The sequence below is a fragment of the Protomyctophum bolini genome, assembly GCF_963924005.1.
Source record: "Protomyctophum bolini genome assembly, chromosome: 22".
Taxonomy (NCBI): domain Eukaryota; kingdom Metazoa; phylum Chordata; class Actinopteri; order Myctophiformes; family Myctophidae; genus Protomyctophum; species Protomyctophum bolini.
The window spans coordinates 30,337,653-30,359,734 of NC_137883.1; the positions used below are offsets into that span (position 1 = coordinate 30,337,653).

At 44.7% G+C, this 22,082-nt stretch overlaps 1 protein-coding gene across 1 annotated transcript in view; it reads right to left on the minus strand.

The window, feature by feature from the left end:
• Positions 1 to 215: 215 nt before the first annotated feature.
• Positions 216 to 22,082, minus strand: part of ttll4 (tubulin tyrosine ligase-like family, member 4) — a 42,945-nt gene continuing 21,078 nt past the window's right edge. Inside the window, exons 14-27 of the mRNA XM_080755792.1 lie at positions 15,758 to 15,834; positions 14,986 to 15,114; positions 13,952 to 14,017; positions 13,611 to 13,693; positions 13,297 to 13,425; positions 11,519 to 11,641; positions 7,248 to 7,346; positions 6,386 to 6,520; positions 5,358 to 5,495; positions 4,918 to 5,020; positions 4,019 to 4,262; positions 3,060 to 3,127; positions 2,579 to 2,646; positions 216 to 2,173 (exon numbers count right to left, since the gene is read on the minus strand). Of these exons, the coding sequence (XP_080611918.1) occupies positions 2,017 to 2,173; positions 2,579 to 2,646; positions 3,060 to 3,127; positions 4,019 to 4,262; positions 4,918 to 5,020; positions 5,358 to 5,495; positions 6,386 to 6,520; positions 7,248 to 7,346; positions 11,519 to 11,641; positions 13,297 to 13,425; positions 13,611 to 13,693; positions 13,952 to 14,017; positions 14,986 to 15,114; positions 15,758 to 15,834 (1,619 nt within the window). The 3' untranslated portion in view covers positions 216 to 2,016. The remainder of the gene's footprint in view (positions 2,174 to 2,578; positions 2,647 to 3,059; positions 3,128 to 4,018; positions 4,263 to 4,917; positions 5,021 to 5,357; positions 5,496 to 6,385; positions 6,521 to 7,247; positions 7,347 to 11,518; positions 11,642 to 13,296; positions 13,426 to 13,610; positions 13,694 to 13,951; positions 14,018 to 14,985; positions 15,115 to 15,757; positions 15,835 to 22,082) is intronic.

Here is a 22,082-nt window from a genome sequence, read left to right on the forward strand (position 1 = left end):
AGGCAGACAGGAAACTGTAAAATAAGAGCTATTAGTGTATATTATTATTTAAATACTAAACATTAACCTCCTATAGGGAACGACAACACAACACCGCCCCCTGATGACTTCCATTCAACCAATGAAAAACAACTATGTTAAACCGATGACTTCCATTCAACCAATGAAAACTCACGCTCACAAACGTAGTTTAACATAAGCTTCATACGCCAGCTTTTATTGTGAAAACATGTCTGAACAATAACTCCATACGTCAGCTTTTATTGTGAAAACCCGTCTGGAAACCTGAGCGTTTTATGATATTATATTATAGCCCTTTTATCAAACGTTAGAAAATATAGATTAAACCAATAAATCTATTATAAACAATTAGAACATAATCGATTAAATCATTACAACTTCAAAAGAAAGCAACAACCAATCACATCGGTAATAAAGTTACCGTTATTAATAGTTAATTACATTATTACATCGTCAACCATGGCATCTCATTAGAATACGTGAATATTTGAATCTCATTAGAGTACGTGAATATTTTAATCTCATTAGAATACATGACGTCGATGTGCAGTGTTGTTTTTGACAGCAGGTTTCTATTTTAGTTTTAGTCATAAAGTTTTCATTTAGTTTTAGTCACATTTTAGTCACCTGGAATGTCTTACTGTTGGTCTAGTTTTAGTCGACTAAAGGCCTTGATGTCGTCGTAATGACTGATTTCACACTTGCTGAAAATAGCAGATCTACAAGCTGTGAGCTTGTAGATCTGCTATTTTCAGCATGCAACCAAGTGTAAAATGACTTATACTGGATCTCTTGTCCACCACTAGTCCCTTTCCTGACATTTTAGTCTAGTTTTTAATCTGTTGACTAAATCGTCTTAGTTTTAGTCGTCGTAGCTTAGTTTTCATTTAGTTTCCATCTAGTTTTCGTCAGTGGAAAAAAGGTCGTCGACGAACCCTTTTCGTCGTAGTTTTAGTCGACGAAAACAACACTGTCGCCGTGGTAACGCTGGCTCGTCGCCTGTGTAGATAATAATGTAATTAACTGTAATTAACTGTAATTAACTCATTAACATATCAAGTATTATCAGTTCTAAGAAACTGCAGTCAATCAAAATGTTCAAACCAACCGTTAGCAGCAAAAGGTTACTGTGTAACCACGGTTACAATAATTAGGGATGGAGTTCGTTAATTTCTATTGATGAACGAGTGCCTTATCGATCAGCCTGATCGATCAGTCTTATCGATCAGGCTTATCTATCGATCAGCCTTATGGATTAGCCTTATCGAGACGGGTTCTTATGGATCTGCACTATTTATTATGGAGTATGTTCTATACCGATACCGGCTACTGGATGAGCCCAAAGCTTATCGATACCGGGTACTGGATAAGCCCAAAGCTTATCGATACCGGGTACTGGATAAGCCCAAAGCTTATCGATACCGGGTACTGGATGAGCCCAAAGCTTATCGATACCGGGTACTGGATGAGCCCAAAGCTTATCGATACCGGGTACTGGATGAGCCCAAAGCTTATCGATACCGGGTACTGGATGAGCCCAAAGCTTATCGATACCGGGTACTGGATGAGCCCAAAGCTTATCGATACCGGGTACTGGATGAGCCCAAAGCTTATCGATACCGGGTACTGGATGAGCCCAAAGCTTATCGATACCGGGTACTGGATAAGCCCAAAGCTTATCGATACCGGCTACTGGATAAACCCAAAGCTTATGGATAATTTCTTCGAGTATCGGGTTTCGAAGTCCATCCCTAGTTACAACGTAACCTACAAAGTAACCATGGTTCAAACCAACTTTCATTCGCTAAATAAATTACTTTGCTCGTTTCCATACAGAACCACGGTTACGGAAGTAACCTCCAGTTCTATTAAAAGATTAATTTGCAAAATTATTCGCCAATGGAGGAACGTCAACCCAGAGGCGAATAATTTTGCTCATTTACATAAGCAATAAGGGCTTGGCTCTCATTGGCTTAAGTAATAAGGGCTTGGCTCTCATTGGGTGTGCTGGTGGCTGGGGGCGGGACTAGAGGCGGGGCAGGGTATGCTGGAACACACGGAGTGGACTTCCTCTTCCTCGTCCGAGTCATCGATGATGTCATCGTTGTCCGAGTCGAGGAGGCGGGACCGAGACCAGCGGCTCACCACAACACTGTGACATCATCAACAGGGGACAACAACGGTTAGTGTGACGTTAGTGTGAAAAATAGCAGATCTACAAGCTCGTAGCGTGGCACCGAGCTTGTAGATCTGCTATCTTTTTAAAAATCTTGAAAATGTGGCACAAATCTTTGAATATATATTCTTTAATCAGAGCGAACGTTTTGAACTCAAATAATTTCTTCTAGTGGGTCCTCAAAAGACAATTTATGTGTGTGTGTGTGTGTGTGTGTGTGTGTGTGTGTGTGTGTGTGTATGTGTGTGTGTGTGTATGTCTGTATATGTGTGTGTGTGTGTGTGTGTGTGTATGTCTGTATGTGTGTGTCTGTCTGTGTGTGTGTGTGTGTGTGTGTATATGTCTGTATGTGTATGTGTGTGTGTGTCTGTGTGCACGTACCTTGATGTGGGTCTGTAGGGTTGACAGGGTCTGTGTTCAAATCTGGAGACATAGCTGCACTTGGACCACTAAACACACACACACACACACACACACACACACACACACACACACACACACACACACACACACACACACACACACACACACACACACACACACACACACACACACACACACACACACACACACACACACACACACACACACACACACACACACACACACACACACACACACACACACGTAACCCAGGATTACAATAGACCAGTGGTTCTCAACCAGTGGTCCAGGGAGGTGTCTCTGTGTCGTTATATTGTCAGGGAGGTGTCTCTGTATCGTTATATTGTCAGGGAGGTGTCTCTGTATCGTTATATTGTCAGGGAGGTGTCTCTGTGTCGTTATATTGTCAGGGAGGTGTCTCTTTATATTGTCAGGTATCATAATAATAATAATATTAATAGTAATAATAAAGTCTCACCATGTAGAGAGGGTCGGTTGTCCCCAGATGAACTCCTTTCTGGCAGAGAGACCTCAACAGCTCAATACCTACATGCACACGCACGCACAAACACACGCGCACACAGACATGCACACACAGTTTGTATTAACACATACTCGTGAGGTCAATAAATCAACTGTAGATGTAGTCGACTAAAATGTAAAACCTAGACTAAAAGTAAAACATTTCAAATGAGATCTCACAATATAATATAATATATATAAACAATTCTATCTCACAGAATAATATAATTTATGTAAACAACTCTATCTCACACTATAATATATATATATGAACCAAATCTCCATTCCGTAGACAAGCCGAACGACATGCCTTTTGTTTCTTTTACGGCCAAGCTACACCAGGCTTTTCTCGCCCGTTTACTCTAAAGGCCAGGACCGTGCGTGCGTAAGCCAAATGCCCCGGCTACATCGATCTGTCAGACGCGCGGCAGGTTTGTGCGGGACCTTCCGGGAGGATATATAGATACGCGCGCATGGGGGCATTATACGCACGTAAAAATAATTAGAACCGATCCTATTCTTAGAGCATGCGTAGGATGGCCCGCGGTATCCGTGTGTCTGGTGTAGCTGGTATCATTGACATATATTGGTCCTATCCAAACGCACTGTACGCGCGCAGTAAACGCATACGCACGCGCGCAAAATGGCCGTTACTCGTATTTCTGTGGAATTGCAATTTCGTTCACTTTAAACTGTTTATCTGAGAGATCAGGTTTTTATGATGAAAACTAAACGTGCTAAACTAAAGTTCACAACAAGACACGCACGCACGCATGCACGCAGACACGCACGCACACACACGCACGCACGAACGCAACGCACGCACAAACGCAACGCACGCACGCAGACACGCACGCAACGCACGCACGCACGCACGCACAAACGCAACGCAACGCACGCACATCACGCACGCACCATTGATCCTGCATCCAGAGTATCTGGCTTCCCATTGGTTGAGCAGCAGGTTGAGGTATCGCGGGACACTGAAGAAGCGAAGGTATCGTGCGGTCGCCGAGGGGCTTCGTGCGGTCGCAGACGGACATCGTGCGGACGGGAACACCCTCTCGAACGCCCCGCGGCGGCTCAGCTCGTCCTCGCTCTCCGCCAACACCTGGACGTCGGACGGAGTCAGCACGTCTAGGACCGTACACAGGAAGTCCTTATATGGAGACACAGGAAGTGACAGTTACACAGGAAGTCCTTATATGGAGACACAGGAAGTCACAGTTACACAGAAAGTCCTTATATGGAGACACAGGAAGTCACAGTTACACAGGAAGTCCTTATATGGAGACACAGGAAGTGACAGTTACACAGGAAGTCCTTATATGGAGACACAGGAAGTCACAGTTACACAGGAAGTCCTTATATGGAGACACAGGAAGTCACAGTTACACAGAAAGTCCTTATATGGAGACACAGGAAGTCACAGTTACACAGGAAGTCCTTATATGGAGACACAGGAAGTCACAGTTACACAGGAAGTCCTTATATGGAGACACAGGAAGTCACAGTTACACAGGAAGTCCTTATATGGAGACACAGGAAGTCACAGTTACACAGGAAGTCCTTATATGGAGACACAGGAAGTCACAGGTTACAATCTAGCCATTCATCAGACGCTCTTGAGAATAATAATATATAAACATACACACTGTGACTCCTTGTGTGTGTGTGTGTGTGTGTGTGTGTGGCTGTGTGTGTGTGTGTGTGTGTGTGTGGCTGTGTGTGTGTGTGTGTGTGTGTGTGTGTGGCTGTGTGTGTGTGTGTGTGTGTGGCTGTGTGCGTGTGTGTGTGTGTGTGTGTGCGTGCACCTCCTCCGTGCGCTGTGTGAGGTAGAAAGCTCGTTTCACTTTCTCGTCCGTCGACAATTCACTCCTTCCTGTTCCCCCCCGACCGGCGCGCACCGCATAGACACTGCATGGAAGACACACACACACACACATTACTACACACTGTAACGCACCACATAGACACTGCATGGAAGACACACACACATTAATTACTACACACTGTAACACACCACATAGACACTAATGGAAGACACACAAACACACACACACACACACACACACACACACACACACAGTAACGCACCACATAGACACTAATGGAAAACACACACACACACACATTACTACACACTGTAACACTAGCAATGATTTCTATCACAATATTAAAGCTCTGTCTGTCTGTCTGTCCAGTGTTATAGAGGCTGCAATAGCGTAGCGTAGCTGCAGTAGCGTCCTCCTACCTGCAGGTGGAGCCAGAGGCACTGCAGGGGGGCGTGGCCGGCTCCTCTTTGATTGGCAGGTGGAAGCCGGCCAGGTTGAGCAGGTCTCTGATCATCTGACCTTTGACCCTGACGTCCAGAGCTGTGTTGGAGTGGAGGCTACACACACGCACACGCACACACACGCACACGCGATAATTTTGTTATTACTAAAACATGTTTAAAACAGTGACTCATGCAAGTTGTCAATGGGAATTTAATGTTTGTTTACATACATTTTGCACTATAAGCTGAATATAGAAAAATACACCCTGGACAACGCTCCACGCGTCCCAGACTCTTCTCCCTTCTCTAAAACACCCTGGACAACGCTCCACACGTCCCAGACTCTTCTCCCTTCTGTAAAACACCCTGGACAACGCTCCACACGTCCCAGACTCTTCTCCCTTCTCTAAAAGACCCTGGACAACGCTCCACACGTCCCAGACTCTTCTCCCTTCTCTACAACACCCTGGACTACGCTCCACACGTCCCAGACGCTTCTCCCTTCTCCAGAACACCCTGGACAACGCTCCACACGTCCCAGACTCTTCTCCCTTCTCTAAAACACCCTGGACAACGCTCCACACGTCCCAGACTCTTCTACCTTCTCTAAAACACCCTGGACAGCGCTCCACACGTCCCAGACTCTTCTCCCTTCTCTAAAACACCCTGGGCAACGCTCCACACGTCCCAGACTCTTCTCCCTTCTCTAAAACACCCTGGACAACGCTCCACGCGTCCCAGACTCTTCTCCCTTCTCTAAAACACCCTGGACAACGCTCCACACGTCACAGACTCTTCTCCCTTCTCTAAAACACCCTGGACAACGCTCCACACGTCACAGACTCTTCTCCCTTCTCTAAAACACCCTGGACAACGCTCCACACGTCCCAGACTCTTCTCCCTTCTCTAAAACACCCTGGACAACGCTCCACACGTCCCAGACTCTTCTCCTTTCTCTAAAACACCCTGGACAACGCTCCACACCAGTAACCATTGAAACATACCTTGGTGAAATGTTTACTTCCAGTAACCATGGCTTCAGGTTTTCGTCCAACATGATGTCGAATCCAAACAGTTCGTGGCAGCTGGAGGCGGAGCTAAGGTTGGCCTTAACGAGGGAGTTCACGTAGGGGTCGGATCTGAAACACAAGTACGTTTTAATATTAGTACATTTACTCTATTACATTTATATTACATTTACTCTGTATATTTATACGTTTTAACCGCTTTTGGTGTTAGCGTTACGTTATGCTTTAGCTATTGAAAAATATCTACAAGCTCATAGCGCGCCACCGAGTCGTGCGCTACGAGCTTGTAGGTCTGCTATTTTTGAAAAATCAAAGGAATACTGACATAGAAACAGCTTTTTCAGAAAACTGTCAGGATGTGGAAGAGATTTTTAGAATCTGATCTCAGGTCAGAATGGGTTAATATTAGTACATTTACTCTGTACTACTGGGCATAGATTCATTTGTTTATTCTCGATTAATCTCACTGCAATCCTGGAGTTATTTTTGACCCGAGATCAGATTCTAAAAATGACTTCTAAATCCTGACAGTCTTCTGAAAAAGCTATGTTTCTATGTCAGTCGTTCTTCGATCTTTCAAAAATAGCAGACCTACAAGCTCGTAGATCTGCTATAACATAATGCTTACACCAAAAGGGGTTCCGCCTAGAACGGGTTAATATCGAGCAAAATGGCTCATTTGAACATTCCAAATATGTGTGCGCTCCTAAATAATGACCAGAAGTAAGCTTAATCCGATTAATCGGTCTGTCCTTTACTGATAAACAGCTTGAACAGATCTACAAGCTCACAGTCCTGACCCTGACCCTTGGTTTTGTAGAGTGGTAACAGAACTCACACGATGATGGTTTTGATGACGATGTCTTTGATCTTCTCCCAGATGACCTCAGTGTCGACGCCCTGTTCCTCTAGGTACTTCCATAAGGCCTTCAGAGCCCTGTGTACACACACACGCACACACACACACACACACACACACACACACACACACACACACACACACACGCGCACACACGCACACACACACACGCACGCACGCACGCACACACACACACACACACACACACACACACACACACACACACGCACGCACACGCACGCATGCATACCGTGCACGCACGCGCACGCACGCACGCACGCACGCACGCACACACACACACACACACACACACACACACACACACACACACACACACACACACACACACACACACACACACACACACACACACACACACACACACACACACACACACACACACACACACACACACACACACACACACACACACACACACACACACACGTAGACCATTATTGAGCATACAATAGTCATCAAGAATCATACATAAGCATTAAGAACCCAACATATCCATCAGACAGTGGAACATATCTGTACATGGAATACAGAGCATTGTGGGTAGTGTAGTGCGTACCACTTGTGTCCCTGACCAAAGAGATTCTATATAAAGAGGCGACACTCTCAAATATTTGGAATCACCACTAGATGGCGCATCGGTAGCGCTTTGACGTCATCACACCAAGATGGCGGCGGGAGAAGGGTAATCTTAGAAGTGTAATAGAATGACTTCAAAGACTCTTTTTGGAAGCGTTCGGAAAGAGCGCACTGTGCAATGCAAACTAATACGAGAGTGAGCTCCCGGTGAGCATTTGCGAACGCACCCATGTTTTTTAGAGCAACCGGAAGTTGCGTCGTCACACCAATATGGCGGAGGCACTGGGCGCTGGTTGTTACTATGGGGTTTAATGAGACATCTACGTCCACCCTCACAGCCCCTTTTCTCATCACCAGTCTGTCTAACAATGCCACTGCTCACCTATGCATTTCATCTCCCATCCCTGTTCAAATTGGCCATAGACCGCACTGTAAACCCGAATCCCACAGAACCAAACCCAGCAACCTCCGGCCGCTAAAACGCGCCTCGTCTACGCCATCACCCAACCCAGACGTTAAACTACATATGGCCCTTTTCAACACACGATCCATGAAGGAGAAAACTTTTTTATTGCAAGACTTCATCACCAGCCACGACTTGGATATTATGCTTTTAACAGAAACATGGGTCCCGATGGGTGACTCAACCTCTTTCTCTGAACTCCTCCCTCCGGACCGTTCTTTTTTCAGCACCCCCCGAACGAAGGGGATGAGAGGGGGTCTAGCGTCAATTTTTAAAAATAATATTAATTGCACCCTAATTCAGCCCGTAGCTACATACTCTAGCTTTGAACTGCAATGCTTTGAGCTAAAAATGTCCCCCCCCGTGCTTTGCTCACTCATATACCGCCCTCCCAAAAGCAAAGATTTCATAAATGAATTTTCTGATTTCCTGTCATGGTCAATGATCAAATACGACCACTGTTCACTCTGGGGCGATTTCAACATTCACGTTGGCTGTCCATCAAAGCCCCTCATCAAAGACTTCCTTACCCTTATTGAATCCTTCAACCTCACTCAATCCGTCACAAATCCCACCCATGAAAAAGGACACATTCTGGACCTCATTATATCAAAAGGGCTAACCATCACCATATCTGATATATGTTCCCCCCCATGCCCCTCTGACCATTTCCCGATTCTCTTCACTGTAACAATCCCCTGCCTACCTCCTAAACCTACCGATCCTGTGCGCCACACGCGCGCTTTTAACCAGTCAACTGCATCACAATTTTCCACTATGTTCAATACTTCTGCGCCCACTACCACGTTCACAACTCCCACCGCGGAAGCGCTCCTCTCTGACTTCAGTACAACATGCACTTCAATTCTAGATTCCATCGCCCCCCTCAGGCAAAAACGCACTACTGCACTTTCCGAGCCTTGGCTAAATGACACCACCAGATCCCTCAGACGCGCATGCAGGCGCGCTGAGAGATCCTGGAATAAGAACAAGCTCCACGTCAACCGCGAGATCTTAAATGGCTGCCTGGTCACATACCAACGAGCTGTTAAAAATGCCAAATCGGCCTTCATTTCCAACACAGTCTCAAATAATAGCCATAAACCCCAGGTACTGTTTAACATTTTTAACTCCCTTATAAATCCCCGTGATGCCTCCCCCCTCATCCCATCACTTCCTCTATGTGAGAATTTCCAACGATTTTTCATAGATAAAATATCAGACCTCAGGGCACTGCACACCTACACCCCCCCTCCCCCTGCAATCTCACCCTGCCCCGCTGTACTTGACCATTTCACTCCAATATCTCTCCCCTCACTTCTTGACATAGTTTCCCATCTCCGGCCTACAAACTGCCCCACTGATTAATTACTCACGACCAATATGAAAAATTTCAATCTGGTTTCAGACCTGGCCACAGCACGGAAACAGCCCTCCTGAAAGTTTTTAACAACCTCATTTTAACAGTGGACTCCGGTAGCCCTGCCATTTTAGTTTTGCTGGACCTATCCGCTGCCTTCGACACGGTCGACCACCGAATCCTAATCTCAAGACTGGAACAGCAGGTTGGCATCTCCGGGATGGCCCTAACTTGGTTCAGATCCTACCTGACTGATAGAACTTTCTCCGTCCAGCTGGGTGAATTTTCCTCATCCGCTGCCCCCCTTACCTGTGGGGTCCCCCAGGGCTCGATTTTGGCCCCACTACTGTTTTTATTATATATGCTGCCCCTCGGACCCATCCTCTCCAAACACGCCATCTCCTTCCACTGCTACGCGGATGATGTCCAAATTGACATGCCTCTCACATCCGCCAGCAATAACTCACTCAACCCCCTAACCAACTGTTTAGAGGACATAAAAATCTGGATGGACGCAAACTTTCTTCACCTTAATGACAATAAAACTGAAATCATCATCTTTGGACAACACCCCACCCCCCCCTCTGTCACCAACCTCGGCCCCCTTACATCTAACATCCATACCAGTGCAAAAAATCTTGGCGTTATATTCGACAACCACTTCAACTTCGACAAACAGATCAGCTCGGTTGTTAAAACTAGTTTCTTCCATCTCCGTCTACTTGCCAAGATCAAACCCTACCTCCCCCTCAAACAATTCGAAACTGTCATCCACTCATTCATCTCCTCCAGACTAGACTACTGTAACGCCCTTTATCATGGTATCCCCCAATCCGCTCTCAGACGACTCCAACTGGTACAAAATGCTGCTGCCCGCCTCCTCACCGGTACCAAAAAATATGACCACATCACACCAGTCTTAATTTCACTTCATTGGCTCCCCATAAAACAGAGAATCGATTTCAAGATTATTTTATTCACCTTCAAATCCCGCAACGGCCTGGCCCCCCCATGTATGGCCGAACTCATCCACCAATACCACCCCACCAGAGCTCTGAGGTCTGCGGACCAGTCATTGCTGACCGTGCCAACGTCACGCACCCTCAAAACAAGAGGTGTTGCGGTGGCAGCCCCTAAGCTCTGGAACAACCTCCCCCCCCATATTAGAGCTGCTCAATCTATCAATATATTCAAATCCCTTCTCAAAACGCACCTTTTTTCCCTTGCTTTTAATGTGAACTGATTTTAAACTTTTTAGCCACTGCATATTATTTGAATTTGTTTATTGTTGTTTTTTGTTGTAAAGCACTTTGGTCAACTTCGGTTGTTTTATACGTGCTATATAAATAAAGTTTTGATTGATTGATTGAGTGTCGCCTCTTTATATAGAATCTCTTTGCCCTGACACATCGTGGGTAGTGTAGTGCATCGTGGGTAGTGTAGTGCATCGTGGGTAGTGTAGTGCATAGTGGGTAGTGTAGTGCATCCTGGGTAGTGTAGTGCATCGTGGGTAGTGTAGTGCATCGTGGGTAGTGTAGTGCATCGTGGGTAGTGTAGTGCATCGTGGGTAGTGTAGTGCATTGTGGGTAGTGTAGTGCATCCTGGGTAGTGTAGTGCATCGTGGGTAGTGTAGTGCATCGTGGGTAGTGTAGTGCATCGTGGGTAGTGTAGTGCATCGTGGGTAGTGTAGTGCATTGTGGGTAGTGTAGTGCATCGTGGGTAGTGTAGTGCATCGTGGGTAGTGTAGTGCATCGTGGGTAGTGTAGTGCATCGTGGGTAGTGTAGTGCATTGTGGGTAGTGTAGTGCATTGTGGGTAGTGTAGTGCGTACCACTTGTGTCCCTGACACTTGGTGTCGTCAGAGTTGCTCTCGTATTCGACGTTCTTCTTGTTGACGCTGTAGTTGGTCAGGTGCATGAACTTATTACCCAGAGTCCTCATGGAGGACGAGTACCTGTCAATCACAGGACATTATTGATTAGTCCTCATGGAGGAGTACCTGTCAATCACAGGACATTATTGATTAGTCCTCATGGAGGAGTACCTGTCAATCACAGGACATTATTGATTAGTCCTCATGGAGGAGTACCTGTCAATCACAGGACATTATTGATTGATTGATTGATTAACGGTTTGCAGAATTACAGGAAATTTCAAGCACAACTCAATACTGATCGTATTATTGCGAACGCAGTGAGCACTTACTATGAGACCTAGCAGATCATGTCTGTCTGTCTGTGTGTCCGTGTGTCCCCCCTTTGTGCCCATATATGGAGCTGAGTGATTTGTTTGTGATTGATGCAACACACTCCATATTTGGACGTATAGCTGCTTTGGGGACTCCTTATATGGTTATGGCTAAGTTAAAAACGTAACTTAAAAATAACTTAACTTTAAAAAAAAATAACTTAAAAATAAATCTTAAAAAAACCCAAATATGTATGCTTCCCGCGTTTGCGCGTCTTACTGGTTCTAACTACTATTTGACTGAAAATATCTTCAAAATCCTGACAGTTTTCTGGAAAACCTTACGTTCTGTATCAGTGGTGCTCAATATTTAAAACCTTACGTTCTGTATCAGTGGTGCTCAATATTTAAAACCTTACGTTCTGTATCAGTGGTGCTCAATATTTAAAACCTTACGTTCTGTATCAGTGGTGCTCAATATTTAAAACCTTACGTTCTGTATCAGTGGTGCTCAATATTTCATGTCAAGGACCCCAAAAAAGATATGTAATAATGGGCCGCCGACCCCCATCTGAAAATATGTTGTTCCAGAGACTTCCCCAGAAGAAAAGATTTGAGTTGAAAACGTTCGCTCTGAGAAAGAACATATATTCAAAGATTTGCAACACATTTTCACGATTCTTCAAAAATAGCAGAACCTACAAGCTCATAGTGCGGCACTCAGTGCCGCGCTATGAGCTTGTAGATCTGCTATTTTTCCAATAGCTAAAGTATAACATAATGCTTGAAAGGGGTTCCCGCACAGACTGGGTTAAATGTGCTATATAAATAAAGTTTGATTCGATTTGATTGGCCTATATTGGAGCAGGTGCTGGCAAATAACGAATTACTGTAATGCCAGTCAAGTTGCATTGTGGGTAGTGTAGTCAGATCAATTAGCTGCTCTCACTCTGCAGCACCAAGATGACCAGATCTCTATTATGGTTTAATACTTTCAACCATAAACCATAATATGATTGACAAACCTTGAATTGTAATTCTTCATCGACCAGCAGCGCATGCGGCATGGAAAATAGCAGATCTACAAGCTCGTAGCGCGCCTATTTTTTGACTCGGATCGTGAAAAATCATGACAATGAACACAATGTTTTGGGCCGATCAAATAATTTATAAGAAGAAAAACAAAACAAATAGTCTTGTCTCCTGCCTTTATTTTCTTCTTTCTAATGATTTGATCGGCCCCAAAACATTGTGTTCAAATTGTCATGATTTGTCACGATCCGAGTTGTCTTTGTCCGCGGCGTAACCGTCTTTAAATAAACACTTTAAGAAATGCCTATGAGGGAAAATGAACAGCGATGTCTTTTCCGGGTCTCTCGAGGGGGCGGGACTGCGACTAACAGGAAGTGGGCGTGTCCTTACTTGACGCTGGCGAATCGGACGAGTCCGTCGGAGAACATGTAGATCCTCAGAGGGTCGTAGGAGGTCACGTAGACGTAGATACGAAGGTCAAACTTATTCCCGCCAATCAGGAAAGGCTTGTGTAGATACCTAGAAACACACAACATAGATCTGTTATCCATCTATCTATAGATCTATTCCCACCAATCAGGTTGATCTGACCTCATCAAACCCTGTACACTCAAGACACACTCCATATATGGCCAGTACAGAATTAATTCCATATGTGAATCTGTAGAATCTGGCCTCAGGTTAAAAAAAATCATCATGCTTACTTCTGCACCAGCAGAGGGCGCTTCCGAGGCATCTGACTCCATTTATGAATGACCTGGATGCCAATACCCCTGGCAGAGGCAGGCTGGAGAGGAGAGGACAGTTAACATGGAGTTTAATACAGATGGAGAGAGGGGAGGAGAGAGGAGAGGAGAGGAGAGTTAACATGGAGTTTAACACAGATGGAGAGAGGAGAGCAGAATACATGGAGTTTAGTACAGATGGAGAGAGGAGAGCAGAAATACATGGAGTTTAGTACAGATGGAGAGAGGGGAGGAGAAATACATGTCTGCGTGTCTGTCTGTCTGCGTGTCTGTCTGTCTGTCTGTCTGTCTATACGTACAGGCTTAATAATCCACTTCTGCTTGGTGCCTCCGTCCTCCCAGGCCTTACGGAGCAGTTTGATGTCCTGTTGAAATAAGAACAATATTATTAATAATTATTATTATATATATATATATATATATATATGGGAATAACGTGTTCCTTCCACGCGCTACGTCCAACCAGGGAAACTCCCCCCTGTCAGGTGTAAAGGAGCAACTTGGACACTCAGGCATGAAGGAAGCATGAGTTCAAGTCCGTTGCTCTCCCCTTGTCCCCCATATATGGGGACTAGGTTGGTCTCCCCTTGTCCCCCATATATGGGGACTAGGTTGGTCTCCCCTTGTCCCCCATATATGGGGACTAGGTTGGTCTCCCCTTGTCCCCCATATATGGGGACTAGGTTGGTCTCCCCTTGTCCCCCATATATGGGGACTAGGTTGGCGGAGGGTGTGTAGAGCCCAGGATCACAGTAGATGATTGACACAGGCGTGAAAAATGGGTTACAAAATCGTGGGATAAAAAAAGATATATTTTTAAAAAAGATATATATTATTATTACACTGAGCAAAAAGCATGGAACACGGATGTGTATATTACAAGAAACTCCTGTTAAACTTTCCAACAAATTATTCCACTAATAACAAATTATTTTATTTATAGAAAAAAACTAACATTATGAAGTACATTTTTGTGATGTCACTGAGATGTACTTCATAATGTTACTGATTTTTTTCAGACCTCCAGTTCTAGGCAACACAGAATGGGGGGGACTTTCTTATTATATCCACACAACAACTCTAAGGTATATTAATGACGGTAAAATGTTGAAAATGAGTGGAATCCTGTATAGTCACTATTCACTGGGATACCAAAAACATTTGAAAAAAAAATAAAAGGTTTCTCACAGTTCTCAGGTTAAATATTGATATGCGATTAAAATTCGATTAATCGAGATTAATTAATTACAAAGCCTCTGATTGATTAGATGGAGTCCCAGCTCTAATAATAAATAATACTAATAACAATAACCATAGTGATATTAATATTGACCTGGGGAAGGATGAAGGTTCGAGGGAAGAAGCTGAACTCGGCCCGTCCGAAGCGCGTGGTCATCTTGTGGAGGTTTCTCCACAGGCGGTCCTTCCTGCCGATCTGAAACGAGCCTGGGAAGTGGTTCAACTGCCACATGCACGGGCACACACACACACACACACACACACACACACACACACACACACACACACACTGTGAGAGGATAGTCAGCTGAACTTTATTGTGAAAATGATAGTAAATGTCATCACTGAGAGGCTAAATGTCATCAGATGGTGGTTCCGTGGCTCAGATGGGTCTGAGACAGTGTTGTTTTTGGCAGCGAATTTTGATTCTAGTTTTAGTCACAGTCACAGTCACTTGAATGGCTTCCATTTAGTTTTAGTCACATTCTAGTCACCCAGAATGTTTTAGTGGGCCTTGATGCCGTCGAAATGAATGTTTTTACACTTGCTGAAAATAGCTGATCTACAAGCTCGCAGCGCGGCACATTGTGAGCTTGTAGATCGGCTATTTTCAGCATGCAACCAAGTGTAAAATTATTTATACTGGATCTCTTGTCCACTATAGTCCCTTCCTAACATTTTAGTCTAGTTTTTATTTGTTGACGAAATTGTCAGTATATTTAGTCATAGTTTTAGTCATCATGGAATCTTCATTTTAGTCGACGAAAACAACACTGTTCTGAGAGTCTACTCTAAATGAAGAGTGTGTTAATGAACGGTATGTAAATGATATGTCAATGGTATGTTAATGATATGTAAATTATTACCTTCTGGTATTCCCTGAGTGGTTTGAAGCCTGGTGACTTCATGTGATGACCCCAACATCCTAGCCAATCGTGGCTCTCTGTGGACACAAAACCACACCCCCCTCATTAAGTCAATTCTAGGGTGGAAACTACCCAATCAGAGAGGTCCTATCTGATTGACAGCCCATTCATCCAATCAGAAAAGTCCACATTTAAACAGTCATAGTGTCATGCTCTGGGGCTGCAAGGGCTTCTGGGAAAATTAGTTAAATCGTGCAAGTGAACGGGGAGGGGTTAGGGGAGGGGCTGACAGTGTGATGTCACTATATTACTGTGTATTTCATTGGCCCGTTTGACTGTCAAGGGTTCAGCCTCCAGGAAGAAACCCTAAATACACCATTAATACAAGTTAATACACCATTGCACATAAAAACGACATTGCCCACCACTCCTGAATGAACTGTCTGGTGCTGGGAGGGACTCTGGTGCAACGCACAGGTCCTCGCTCTACTCCTGGTGAGACCAGGAGTGGACCTGGTGAGACGTAGGAGGGGCCCGGACAGGAGACAACCCACAGAGCATAGTCCCTCCATGTGCCAGAAGTGTACCTCCCACCCAGCCCTGGCAGAGTAGTTCTGGAGTAGTTCCAACGGATTGTGTGCCCCTGGTTTTTCCCTAGTGGGACTGATTGAGGGTATAGCTACTGGGACGTAAGTCGGGAAGAGCGCTTTGGCATGAAAGGTTGAACGGAATTAATTCTGCACTGGCCATATATGGAGTGTGTCTTGAGTGTACAGGGTTTGATGAGTTCAGAGGTCAGACCAACATATAGAATGTCAGACAGGTCAGCTCTATACATGGAGATGTAAGGGTGGCAGCGGGGGCAGTGTCTTGAGTGTACAGGGTTTGATGAGGGCCCAGCAGTAGAGCCGGGCCTTAATCCTCAGGCCTGTTGAATGGACTTGGTATCGGTCAAAAGGGAAGGACAGATGGAGAACATATGGAATGTCAGAACAGGTCATCTCCATATATGGAGACCTAAGGGTTTGATCTTTGAGGTCAGATGTAGAGTTGCTGGCCGGCTCCATATATGCAGATCTAGGTAATGATCCAGGTTATGTCACGAGGCGTGATGTCACGAGGCGTGATGTCACGAGTTGTGATGTCACGAGGCGTGATGTCACGAGGCGTGATGTCACGAGTTGTGATGTCACGAGTTGTGATGTCACGAGTTGTGATGTCACGAGTTGTGATGTCACGAGGCGTGATGTCACGAGGCGTGATGTCACGAGGCGTGATGTCACGAGGCGGTCACGAGGCGTTATGTCACGAGGCGTGATGTCACGAGGCGTTATGTCACGAGGTGTGATGTCACGAGGCGTTATGTCACGAGGCGTTATGTCACGAGGCGTGATGTCACGAGGCGGTCACGAGGCGGTCACGAGGCGTGATTTCACGAGGCGTGATGTCACGAGGCGTGATGTCACGAGGCGTGATGTCACGAGGCGTTATGTCACGAGGTGTGATGTCACGAGGCATTATGTCACGAGGCGTGATGTCACGAGGCGTTATGTCACGAGGCGTTATGTCACGAGGCATTATGTCACGAGGCGTGATGTCACGATGCGTTATGTCACGAGGCGTGATGTCACGAGGCGTGATGTCACGAGGCGTGATGTCACGAGGCGTGATGTCACGAGGCGGTCACGAGGCGTGATGTCACGAGCATGATGTCACGAGGCGTGGACTGATAACTATATATGGAGGTGTGCCACTGACTGACTGACTAACGGGATATGCAGGTTTTCATAGTAAAGTGTGTATATAAAAAAAAATACCTCAAAATTGTAGCCTACTTAAGTAAATGTACGTAGTTATTTTCCACCACTGCTGATACAATGCTAAAAATATTGAACCCAAGAAAGGGTTTGATTGATTGCTTGAAAATTGTATTCACAGTTTGTAGAATTTGGGTACATTTCAAACCAGAAAAAACACTAAGACTTGTTTACATCACGGTTCACCATTTTCAACAGGGTTAAAGGTCAAGTGGACACTTGGAACTGGGCATTAGGGATGTGTGGGCACTAGGTACAGGGTCGCAGTGTTGGCACCTTGGTCGAGTACCTTTGACCTCAGTAGCCTACATTTTATTCTCAGTAGTAATTTTCAGTGGGACAACTGGGCACCTGGGGGTAGGATAACTGGGCACCTGGACAACTGGGCACTGGTGGGCAGTTTTTTGGCACCTTGATCGAGTACCTTTGACCTTAATACATTTTATTCTCAGTAGTAAAAATGTCCTTGTGTGCAGTGAGATTAAGTAGACCTACATTGGACATATCTCTGATTGCACACTGTATGCCCAGGCAAAAATATTAATGCAAACATTTTGTAAGTGTCCTTCAGATGTCAAGGTTTAACTTTTTTTAAGCAGTTTACACACCATTGTATACTGCTCACCTGTGGTATGCCTCTGGTGTACACCTGTGGTGTACCTAGCAGCATGCAAAAACTTAAGGTTAAACTGGCATGATTTATGCTTGACTCATTGGCGAAACAATCATCTATGTAAGCATGTAACTATGATACCATGACCAACTGAACACTGGTACTTTATCTGAGAGACTAAATGTCTCGTGCGCAATGATATTTATATAATTTATACATGCTCTGTTTCTTGTTCATTCTGTTAAAGGTTTTATGACATTCATTTTCATTTATTTTTCTTTTTTCTTTTAGGTTTTATTACACCCAAAAAACCTGAACTTTCAAATCAGTCCAACCTATACAGCTAGGCCCCACATCGTTGACAACTAGGCTGCTAGGTACACCCCCGAGTTAACAAACAGTTGGCTGCCATGCTCTGTGCCATCTTCTTACCCTCACCAGCAACAGCAAAGCATCGTTTTAGGTGTGGTTTTTGGGTTGACCATCTGAATGGTCCCTATACAGTCTCCGTCTAATTATAAAACCAACAGGGTGGTGGTTGAGGATCAGATGAGTCGCAGGCAGGGAGAACCTAAACACCAGGCCGTCAGGGACGGATTAACCCCCACGAGGGCCCCTGGGCCGGTAATATTTGCAGGGCCCCCATAGGGCCCTGCAAGGGGGGGGGGGGTATGCGCGCCTCGCACCCCGATGCACGAGTCACTGCTCGCACGTAGCGGAGAGAAAGGCATGCTTGGATTGGTCTCATTTATTTTAAACAATAAGCAACAACTGTTGCAGCCTTCATGAAAGCAGTGAGCACAAATAATTAGGCTTAATAAAACATCCGACCGTAACAAGTCAACTGCCTGAAACAGGCATTACCTCTCCATCAAATAAAAAAATATATAATCCAAACTCCTCTGTCAATTGTAAACGAACGGTAACATGAATGAACTCTTCAAGCCTGACAACCACGGTTGATTTGATTGACCATAAAGTTAATGTGACTGTGAGTGTGCGTATGGGAAAATATATATAAACTTCACAGATTATAGATCACTTGGAATTATAACAATCTGAGTATTGCCTGAATAATGCCACTAGTGAAATCCCATTTTTTATCGACATGCGATGCCGATGGAGAAATCCCTATAGTTAAATTTACCTCATAGTCATGCTGCATGCGCTGTTGGTCGATGAAGAATTATAATCCAAGGTTTGTCAATCATATTATGGTTTATGGTTGAAAGTAAACCATAATATTAAAGTAAACTTTAAGAAGAGATCTGCAGACTGCAGTGCAGAATGCATGCAGCTCCGCTTGCTAATTGAGTTGACATTTGCGCAACTTCACTGCATTACAGTAATTAGTTATTTGCCAGCACCTGCTCCAATATAGGCCTGAATCAAACTTTATTTATATAGCACATTTGAAACAATAAAAGCTGACCAAAGTGCTGTAGGCCTACAGGCTGAAACAAGTGGAGCATCACCATCGGCGCACAAAAAAAAGCATAATTAAAAGACAAAACACAGGCAAATAGTATAGGCTACATAATTACAATAATACGATCAGGTGCAATTAAATGCCAAAGAGAAAAGGTGTTTTGGTCTGGGTCTGTAGGATCAATTCTCTGCATCGCCAAAATAAATCTATAGGCCTAGTTTAATTCGTGCCATTATACTCAGCCAATATGCACAACGCAGCGCATGAGATTGCAGATCTTTGAATTTTCGGTGCACTGAGCTGTGGTGCATGCGCTTGCCTTCCTTGTTGTTAACACAGGGAAAGAGGAGGCGTTGCGAGGTGCTGCGAGGCGCAAGCATGGCTCGCGGACCAAATGGGGCCGTCTCGCGGACCAAAAGCGGCCGCTTTTTTTTTAATGACTATTCGATTCCAAATTTAAAAATCGATTCCCGTGCGTATCGATTGAACGTCGATTAATCGATTTTTTTCGGTCAGCCCTAACAGGTACACGGACAAAGCTGGATGTAGAAGTGGTTGCACCACTTAAAAATATGATAAGAACACGGAAGAACACGAAAATTAAGAAGATGGCACAGAGCATGGCAGCCAACTGTTTGTTAACTCGGGGGTGTACCTAGCAGCCTAGTTGTCAACGATGTGGGGCCTAGCTGTATAGGTTGGACTGATTTGATGTTTTTCGTTGTTTTTAATTTATCTTTACTGGAGCGGTGCCCGTTGGGGAAAGGCCTGCATGGAGCGATGCACGCCCAGTTACGACTTGCCCAAGCAGAGCGTGCACGTATTGTGGCCGTGCTGTGCTGGTACGAATGTATACTGATGTTGATGGTGACGTGATTTACATATGTTTCAATATACACACACACACACACACACACACACACACACACACACACACACACAGACAGACAGACAGACAGACACACAGACAGACAGACAGACAGACAGACAGACAGACAGACAGACAGACAGACAGACACACAGACACACAGACAGACACACACAGACACACACAGTGGCCAGTTCCCAATTGGCAGACACTTTTTAAGTTTAGTGTTTAGTCTTTTTTTTTTAAATACGTATAATCATTTGTCAGGCACAGGTTTCCAATGGGGCTAATGTAATACAAAACAAAATGTAAAAATGTATTCAGTTAGCCTGCAGATGAACCACCCATCCACCAATGAAAACAGACAAAGTACAGTCGATCTGTGAGCCCTCCCTCAGAGATTATCCAATGGTTGTGAAGTGACATCACCAGGGTCCACCCAGTCAGTGAGTGACATCATCAAGGTCTTCCCCCTCATTAACTTTTTTTTTTTCTTAAATTTTTATCCCACGATTTTGCAACCCTTTTTTTTCACCCAGTGCCAATTATCTATTAGCTACACTTCCCCTGCCAACCTGGGGGGGGGGGGGGGGGGGGGGCAGCGGACTGACTTCATGCCTCCTTCTATGCATGAGGAGTCCAAGCTGCTTCTTTTCACCTGACAGAGGGGATTTTCCCCGGCCGGACGTAGCGCGTGGAAGGGACACGTTATTCCGACCAGTTCCTTTCCCCTCCATCAGGCGCCCCGGCTGGCCAGGGGGAGGCAGTATAGAGACCAGTTCCTTTCCCCTCCATCAGGCGCCCCGGCTGGCCAGGTTCCCCCTCATTATTAACATACAGTTCATGAAATACACCCTTGGGGAAAGCTGCTTGAAATACGCATTTAAATGCATATTTATATGTGCATTTAAATGTGTATTTAAATGCACATTTAATGCGTATCTATATGTGTATTTAAATGCGTATTTAAATGTTTACATAATTAAAACACATAATACATTTAATTATGCATTTCTATATTTCTTTGCCTATTTATTTATTTATTCATTTATTTATATCTATGTATTTATTTTTAGTTATGGCAGTTTTAGCCCTCCATAGTTGCGCAACACTCCATGTTGCACAACAGTGGGACGTCATACCCACCGCGGTCCTGTCGCTACAGCCGTTGTTGTCGATCGTTTTTAGTGTTTTGGCTACATCTATACACACTAGAAGAACATGTTTAATCGCCGTAACACTTTTTAAACACATAAACGTGTTTAGTTTTTACAATCAAAGTCAGTCATATTATAGGTGTTTAGAATTTGAACACTAGGTGTTCTCGTGAGGTGTTTGAGTGAACTTGTGTCCTACTGTATTGTATGAATATTAATAAACACTTTTTATTATTACACACATGGTGTTTAGGTTTAAACGCGTCACATGTTCCAGGGATTTACAGTGTAGCTGCTTCAGCCACTTCCGGGATAACGTCCGGTCCGTCGCTAAATGTGCTCCGCTGCTAGAAATCGCTGGGCGCTACGATTTAATAACCCTTCCCTAAATCCCACCCCAAAAAGCGACTGTCCAATCAATGCCCAGGGAGGGACTTAGTG